Source organism: Fukomys damarensis, unplaced genomic scaffold, assembly GCF_012274545.1.
Source record: "Fukomys damarensis isolate Sample0158 unplaced genomic scaffold, DMR_v1.0_HiC HiC_scaffold_23, whole genome shotgun sequence".
Taxonomy (NCBI): domain Eukaryota; kingdom Metazoa; phylum Chordata; class Mammalia; order Rodentia; family Bathyergidae; genus Fukomys; species Fukomys damarensis.
The window spans coordinates 15,405,889-15,414,669 of NW_022900935.1; the positions used below are offsets into that span (position 1 = coordinate 15,405,889).

General features: G+C 48.1%; 2 protein-coding genes across 2 annotated transcripts in view; one reads left to right on the forward strand and one right to left on the reverse strand.

Moving 5' to 3' along the window:
- Positions 1–1,480: 1,480 nt before the first annotated feature.
- Positions 1,481–8,011, reverse strand: Eif3i (eukaryotic translation initiation factor 3 subunit I). The gene is made up of 11 exons (XM_033767282.1): positions 7,954–8,011; positions 7,768–7,860; positions 5,791–5,878; positions 5,432–5,497; positions 4,415–4,564; positions 4,205–4,332; positions 2,750–2,860; positions 2,563–2,652; positions 2,202–2,275; positions 1,688–1,780; positions 1,481–1,563 (listed from the first exon to the last, which is right to left on the reverse strand). The coding sequence occupies exons 1-11, from the start codon at positions 7,954–7,956 to the stop codon at positions 1,482–1,484; spliced, it is 978 nt and encodes a 325-aa protein (XP_033623173.1). The 5' UTR covers positions 7,957–8,011; the 3' UTR covers position 1,481.
- The window catches only part of Tmem234 (transmembrane protein 234), a 6,510-nt gene continuing 5,720 nt past the window's right edge, over positions 7,992–8,781 (forward strand). Inside the window, exons 1-2 of the mRNA XM_010621566.3 lie at positions 7,992–8,088; positions 8,323–8,474. Of these exons, the coding sequence (XP_010619868.1) occupies positions 8,073–8,088; positions 8,323–8,474 (168 nt within the window). The 5' untranslated portion in view covers positions 7,992–8,072. The remainder of the gene's footprint in view (positions 8,089–8,322; positions 8,475–8,781) is intronic.

Sequence of the window (8,781 nt, forward strand, 5' to 3'; positions counted from 1 at the left end):
GGACCAAGTCTTTGGAGGACATTCCTGATCCAACTGTAGCGTATCTTTACACACCCGGCAAACTTAGACTGAGTTACTTTCTCACTGCTGGGATGAAATACCTGACACCCACGAGTCCAAGGAGGAAGGAAGTTTATTTTAGCCGACCATGGTAGAATTTCAGTCAGCTGGCTCCAAGACAGGGAAGCAAGGCAGAGAAGCAGCAGCCTTCCCTCCTTTCCCTTGTTATTCCATCCAGGCTACAAGTCCACTGGTTGGTCGCCCACTCCCGAAGTAGGTCTTCCTCCTTTAGTAAGTACGTCCATCATCTACACCCATCAGAGGACTAACCCAGTATCACACAACCGTGATCCAGTTATTTTCCAAATGCCAGCCTAGGGCCTGCTGGGGATTTAGCCCAGTGGTTCCACTGCCTGCCTCGTAAGCACAAGGACCCGAGTTCAATCCCTGGTACCAACAACAACAACAAAAAAGCCAGCCTATGAGCACATGAGGCTTGGAGGGAACATCTAGATATAAGCCATAATACCCAGCTCAAATAGCTTTGTTCTGTTTTTGAGATAGGGTCTCACTATGTAGTTCGGGCTGGCCTTAATCCTCCTGCTTTAGCCTCCTGAATGCTGGGACCGTAGGCATGCACTACCATGCCCAGCCAGAACTCCTAAAGGAGTAGGATTTAGTCTTTTCCTGTTTTGTTCTGCAGCCCAGTACAAGACCTTACTAGCAAGTGTCTTCAAGAAAAGGGAGAGGTTATCACTGCCCAAGAGTGGCTGTGACCCAGGGGTCACAGCTGGAAGCTCAATCCCTTACTCCCTACAGGTGTCTGTGAAGTAAGGACTTGAATATACTCCTGGTGGTCAGTGCTCAATCAGCCAACAGAGCCACAAAAACTCTAGAACCTGTTGTCTTCTCAACCCAATGGCCACTTGGCCCTCTGTGGAGCCCCAGAGCCTAAGGCTCTGACAAGGTGAGTGCCACTCCTACCCCCGGGGAATTATCTCCTTTGTTCAGCTTCTACCTCCTCTACCTGCTCTTCGGGCCTGTTTCGGCACTGGACTGCCCACCTGAGCCTTCAGAAGTAGCATGAGAGGTGTGAATAGTGACAGAAAGTGAAAAGGGAGAAGGCTCTCAGCCAACAGCTGCAGCTGAAACCCCACCCTCAGTCCGTGAACAGTGGCTGACGACCTCCTGAAACCTCAGGCCCTTTAAGACCTTGGTCCTTGGATAAGGAGGCCTGCGACCTGAGCTAGCCCAGAATACTGAAGTTCCATCCTAGAAGTATCTGAAGTATAGGGAAAAGGCCTACATGATAACTATATTCATAACTGCCATCAGCCTGCAGGGGTATCAGTGATGAGAGAACATGATGGGATTGACCCCATGAAATGTCTGCCAAGAAACCATTTATTACCAAACTAATTTATTTCTAAGAGTCCAAAACTTTCCATGAGCAGTCTCCCTGGCCTGGACGGAGATTCAGCTTAAGCCTCAAACTCAAATTCGAAGTACTGTGAGTCGAAGTAGTGGATGCGGACATAACCATCTTCTCCACCGCTGCTGTAACTGAAAAAAGATGGCCAGGAGCCAATCAGATGCTTGCTCTGGGAGGCAAGCCTGTGAGGCCCAGCAAGGGAAAGGGGCAGAGATGAGACCCAGGCTGAGCTCCTTCCCGGCACTGGGGCCCTACCTCTTGCCATCAGGATGGAAGGCAACACTGTTAATAGGTCCAAAATGGCCCTTGACTCTTCCAAACTCTTCTTCAAAGGCCAAATGGAAGAACCTAGAGGAGAGAGGGTGGAGAAATCCAATAAATTCATTCTCTCTCTCCTTCCAAAACATGTCAGAGGTAACAATTCTCAAAATGCAATCTAATGAATAAAACAGGGAATTAGAATAAGGGGAAATGAACATGAACAAAGTAAGATGAAGAGTCTGCCTGAATATATAGTTAATACTATGTGCTGAGCAGTACTGTAAGAGCTAACTCATTTGTTTAATCTGCACAGTTTTATGATGTAAGTACATTATCACCATTTCATTACACAGTTGAGAAGACTGGGCAGAGAAACATGATATGGACAGGCCTCCAAATTCATGATATTAACTGCTGTTACACACTTGTCACACTGCCTCTACTTCCTAGTGGCCGATGTGGTTTGTCCTCCATGTGGCGTACTTTGGAAGCATGCTTCCCCTTTTACCTGGCCTCAAACTTGCCAATCCTGGTGGAGGTTGTGGTTACATCCATGGCTTCCTGACCACCGCCCAATACCACCTGCAATGAAGAAAAAAGTCCAGATGGGCCCAAAGGGCAGCCAGGTCTATTTTCTGTTTCTTCCTGCCCTATAAGTTCTTGAAACCTGTCACAACACAATGGGAGGATACTGAGGCAGGATGAGCAGATACTTCAACCACCTCCTGCTCAGTTCCCTGGGGCTAATCATTCAGCCCTGTCACTGCCCTAAGAATCTCCTCAGCCCGATGTTTGTAACATAATTGCTGGAGAAACACAATCCTAGGTTTCTAAGGTCTTAGCAGAAAGCCCAACTGGGGTTCCCTTACATGGTCAAAGTTGGGAGAAAGGGCAGCTGAGTTGACAGGACGATCTGTCCGGAAAGTCTTCTGCTGTTTCAGGGATGTGGAGTCAAAGAGCTGAAAAAATAAAGCAGGAGAGAAACCTGTAAAAGGCCAAGAGGTGTGCAGGAGGGGGAGGGAGTAAAACCCTGCCAGATCTTCTGCCAAGGCTTACCTTGGCTGTGTTGTCCTTGGATGCAGTGACGAACATTGTCATGTCCCTGGATAACTGGATGTCATTGATCTGCCGGGAGTGCTCCTTAACGTTCACCAATACCTCCCCAGACTGAGGAAAGAGGGAGAGTGAGACTGACCAGTGCCAATCCCCACTGTTCCTCGGAAACCTAAGACGACCTGACCTTTACCAGTTCTTAACTCTTCAATCTAATCAGTCACCTCTAAATATCTTTCTTTCTCTTCAGAGATGGGGGAGGGGGTCTCACTGTGTTCTCCAGGCTGGTCTTGAACTCCTAGGCACAAGGGATCCTACTGCCTCAGCCTCCCAAAAGTGAGGGACTTTTTTCTTCCCTGACTATAGGCACACCACTGCACCCAGCCGTAAATATCTCTTGACTCTGTCTAGTTCTCTAAATCCCTGTGCCTACTGGCTAATTCAGATCTATTCTCCAAGCTATGGCCTGCAGAAGCCTTCTACACAGAAAATCTGAATGACAACTGTTTGAAGATTCCATACTCTTGGGTGTACTGGTGCATGCTTATAAACACAGCATTCTGGGAAGCTGAGACAGAAGGACCACAAATTTAAGCCTTGCCTGGGCAACTTAGTTGTCTCAAAAAAGAGGAAAGGAGCTGGGGATGTAGCTTAATGCAAAGGCCCTGGGTTCAATACTTAGTAGTAAAAAAAAAAAAAAAAAAAAAAAAAAAACCCTACTGCCTACAGAAAAATCAACTCCTTAGCCCCTGACACTGACTGACCTTTAAAATCTAGTCCCTGCCCACCTTCCCCACATAATGTCTGCCCAGAAACCTTCTGAAGATTCTTGCAGAACTCACATACTTCTTTAACTCTGGACCTTTGTTTTTGCTGCTCCTTTTGCGGGTGGAATATTCTGTCCTTTCTGCTTGAAGCTCTATTAATGTACTTTCTGCCTCTTCTGTGGCACAGTGTACCTCTTATATGTGGGGTGGCATATTTCACAATCTGACTCATGTGCTGTTTGCATGTCTATGTCCCCCTCGATCATATCTGATCCTTTTTTTGTTTTATTGAGACTGGGTCTCACTATGTAGTCCAGGCTGCCTTGAATTCCCAGGGATCCTCCTGCCTCAGCCTCCTGAGTGCTGGGATGACAGACATACAGGCATATGCAACCATAAGAGCCTAGAATAAGGCCTGGAACTCTGGAGGCAGAAAAATGATTTGTGCTCTTTATTAACGTGTTTATGTAACGTTCTGAGTATTTTTTGATGTTTTTTAAACATCTGATGTCATTTGACCCTTGAGACATTTTATAGATAAACAGGCTCAGAGAAGGTATGCAACTTGCTAATACAACATAACTGCAACACATAGTTATGAAAATGGTGAAATCCTGCTCCTAGCCACTGTGGCATCCTGCCTTTTGTAAGGAGTTATTCTGGTGGACTCAGACCCCACTTGGCCTCTTACCTTGGCACTATATTGGTTGAGCTCTCCACTCTCGTGGCCTGCAATGATGCATTCTCCTAGGGGTCCCCACACAGCACTGGTGATCTTGGAGTCACTGCAAGGGATCTTCATGTAGGGCTCATTACTGTCTGTGTGGGGCAGCAGATATCAGGTCCTGGTCTCCAGAGCTGTATACTTCATCTCAACCCCAGCCCTGGTCCCAGCCCTCACCAATCTGGCTCGGATCCCGCAGGTCAAAGAAGCTCACAAAGCACTGGTAGCCCATCTGCTTGTCCGTGGAAAACATGATGATGTTGCCCCCAAAGTCAAAACCGCAGGTCCGGACAGCTGAATTGGTCTTGAGGAGGGCCAGCTGCTTCCCTGGAGACAGGCAGAGTCTGGGCTATCCCCGTTCACTAACCCTTAAGGCAAGGACTTAACACCTGCCTATCATATCTCAGCTCCTCCTGCTCCAGTGACTCCAGCCCACCACTTTCTTCCTCACTGCTATGCTCTCACTCAAGTCTTTTTATTCCTTCATCACAGTCCCTCCTCAGACATCCTGATTGTGGCAGTGTTCCTAGTGGACTGCAGCCTGTCTGTCCCCCTTAGACTTTGCTTCTCTATAGCATGGAGCAGGTCGGATTTCTCTGTATGACCCCAGTACCGTCATGGAACTGGAAGCCCAGTAAATATTTACTAAATGGATTAGCTTCATAGGCTTCCTGTTTTTAGCACCAGTTCTTCCACTGCTCCTGGACCTTGCTAAAACTAACCAGACCACCTCCAAAGAATGCTATACTACAAAGCCACGCTTCTGAGTTGGGCATCCAAGGCCTGTCTTGCCCAGCCTGACTCTCCTGCCGTATCTTCTCTATTGGCTATCTACTCTACCCCTAAGAAGCAGGCTATGATATTCTCCTTGCTTTTATTCCAAATGTGCCAAAGTGATGACATCTTTCTGTTCCTTTAAGCCCCAGCTTATATAACATTTACCTTGGGAAATCTTCCCAGGCTGCTTCCACCCCATCCTAGGCAGGAATTGCCTAGTTCTGACCTTCCACAGTACTCTACGTTTATTGTCCTACTGTAATGCTTCTTATCTCATTGACTTTCCTTATTGCCTCATATTCTCTAAACTGGGAGCCATCTCTGGATTTGTGTCCAACTCCCCAGAACTTGTTTGCTTAGACAGGTACACTGTAGGTGGTCAAGTTTTTGCTGAAAAAGTAAATGACCTAGGCTTACCTGTTTCACAGTCCCAGAGACGACAGCTGTTGTCAGCTGAGCCAGTGAGGACATGCTTGGTGTCCCCTGGAGAGGGTGTTAAGGAATATGACGAAGTTCATCTGAACCCATATTTTCCAGGGAGGTCAACCAGATCATCTCCCAGTCCAGCCCCAAAGACCTTTCTTCCTCTCTCTTACCTCAGAGCATTTTATACTCCTTATCCTGAACTGGAACTTGTCCTGAATGTTTCCCCAATCAATGAAGGAAAAGAGTAGGAGGTAGTATTGTTTTAACTCAACCCAACTCCCAACCTCCAACTTAGCATCTCCATTGCTGGCAGACCCTACAGCACAGACTCAGAGCAAAAGCAAGGATACAGTCAGCATCCACACACCACACAGCTCCAGTATGTCCTGTGTACGTGCCCAGCCTCTCACCATTTACGGAGTACCATACATTAACAATCTAGAGTCAAATGACAGAATAGTTTACACCCCAGGAAGAGCAATGACCTCCTAGTTCGCCCTAGGAACCCTTTGAAGTTTCTAGCCAAGCTAATTATGCTCTCTCCTGCTCATGTATTGGGCAGCAGAGCTGATGAAAAGATCAACTACTAGAGTTGGGAATCTAGCTCAGTGGTGCCACCACTGCCTTGAAAATGCAAGGTCCTGAGTTTCATCCCTGATACCACCAAAAAAAAAAAAAAAAAAAAAAGATCAGCTACTGGATTCTCTTCCCTTCTTGAGCATGGTAGCACAGAAATTAGCTTGCAAACACATCTTCATTCATTAGCCTATGCCTTCCTTGGACTCATTCTCTCAGAAAAATAGTAGCCGCAAAAAAATAGTACATTTGGTGTCCTACCCAAATGAGAACAGGGATTCTGGGTTCCAGCACCTGCTATCACTATCTCATTGAATGATCTCAACTATGGTACCTCTCCCCTCTGAACTTCAGCTTTGTGTTTTTTGGGGTTTTTTTTTTTGAGATGTATTCAGCTTGGCCTTGAGCTGGCGATGTAGCCCAGGCCAGTCTTGAATTCCTGGCAATTCTCCTGTCTCAGCCTCCCAAATGCTGGTATTACAGGCGTGCACCCCACATTCTCATTTTGAAAATGGCCAGCACATGTGGGCTGGAGCTGGAGCTCAGAGGTAGGGCACTTACCTAGCAGGTGTGAGCCCTGGGTTCAATCCCTAGCACTGTTAACAACAAAAATGGCCAAGATGATAAGTCCTTCAAAGGGTAGCTGTGAGGCGCCAACAAAATTATATCTAAGGAATTTAAAATATAAGTGACTAACCTTCATTAGGCACTCCTACACAGCAGATACTGTGCTGAGTTCCTTACAAAAAACATCTAATCCTGTTAAGGGGCATACTATAAATATTACCCTCCTGGGTGGGTATTTAAAGTTTTATAAACTGGGAAACAACTAAAAAATGGCTTAATGATATGCTCCAAGTCACATGTAGTCACAAGTAGATGCACGAGTCAGGAATCAAACCAAGACTGTTTGACTTCAGAGTTCCCACTGTTAATCACTAGTTAACTGGGGCAGGGGATTAAGCTCAGTGGAGCTGCACCTGCCTCGCAAACTCAAGGTTCTGAGTTTGATCCCCAGTACCAAAAAATAAAAAATAAAATAATAATAATAATTTGTCCGGTTCACTAGTTAACAGCCTCCATATGCAGGTGCCTCAAAATGCTGTACCCAGAGGGACTGTGTGCTTATGAAGGATGACAGCACTGAGACTAGGCAGACCCTCATTAAGCCCCTTTTCTTCCTTGCCTTTTTGATGCTGAGGATTGAATACAGGGCCTCAAGCACGTTAGGACAAACTCCACCTCTGGGCTACACCTCCAGCCTCTCCCCTCAGTCTTTTTTTTGGGGGGTACTGGGACTGAACTCGGGTCCTTGTGCCCACAAGGCAGGCCACCGAACCGCTGAGCTAAATCCCCGGCCCTCTCCCCTCAGTCTTAATGGCACAGTCTTCCACCCATGGGTCAGCTTTGTCCTACTAGTAGTGGTCTGCTCTCCTACCCTGGTAGACTGGTTTACTTCTCAGGAATCAGCCTTGATCACCACAAAGAGCAACAATCGTGCCTTTCCCCATCCACCAGTCTCTTGTTTTGCTCTTCCCCGGCTACTCCTCCCTACCAACATTGGAGTTATTTCTCACATTTCCTAGACAGAATGCTCTCGCCGACCTACCCTCGGGATAATCTTGCCCAACTTTTCAAAATGGGGCATTCTTAGCTTCCCCTCAAGGGGCAAAACTGGCTTTGTACCAGCCGGGCAGAACGCACCCCCCCTTCCCCTCTGTCTGTCCCGCTGCCCTCCCGCCGACGCTCACAGGGTCTTTGGCCACGGTGAAGAGGAGGTCTCCCTCGCGGTTATACTTAATCTGCGTAATGGACCGCTCATGGCCTTGCAGCAATATCGGCTTCTGTAGGGACAGGACAGGTGTGTCAGTGTCCGGAGCTGGAACCCAGCCGAGTCCGGGGCCCCCTACCACAATACCCACAACTCAGGAACTCACCATTCCGGCGGTGACGCTAGATGAGCGGCAACGTGAGGGGAACCGGAAAAGGCTTTCGGGCCACTTCCGGATTATAAGATCCGCCCCCCCGTTCCCGGAAGTAGGAGAGCGGTGTTGCCATGGCGGCGTCTCTGGGTGGGTAGCCAGCCGCACCCCTCCTCTGCCTTCCTCCTCCCAAACCCCAGGATCTTGGATTCATCACCCCAACCTCTCAAGGCCTCCCCTTCCCGCCAGGGCTGGGCAGCCGGGACGTCGGTAGGAGAGCGAGCGGCTGGTTGGGGATACCAGGCCAGAAGAGGGCGAATCCGGGTGGGCTGCCGTTTTAGGCTGGGGTCAGGGTGACTCGAATCTCCGTCTCTCTGTATTCAGGGCAAGTGCTGGCTCTGGTGCTGGTGGCCGCCCTGTGGGGTGGCACGCAGCCGCTGCTGAAGCGGGCCTCCGCTGGCCTGCAGCAGGTTCAGGAGCGGAACTGGGCCCGACAGTTGCTGCAGGAGATGAAGACCCTTTTCTTGAATCCTGAGGTGCGTCTGTGAACGGCCTCCCTCGGAGCAGCCGCTAAGTGTTTATTCTCTGGAATCAAATAGGTCTGGGTCAGAATTTACTAAAAGGAATGAGAAATTAATCTTCTGGGAACCTAAGTTTCATCCTCTGTAAAATGGGAATTACAATGATAACCTTCTTATAAGGCATTTATGGAGAGCCAGGCGAGGTGGCAACGTGTCTATAATTCCAGTGCTTGGGAGGCTGAGGCAGGAGGATCACTGAGAGTTCGAGACCAGTCTGAACTACATAGTGAAACTATCAAAAAAAAAAAAAAGAAAAAAAAAA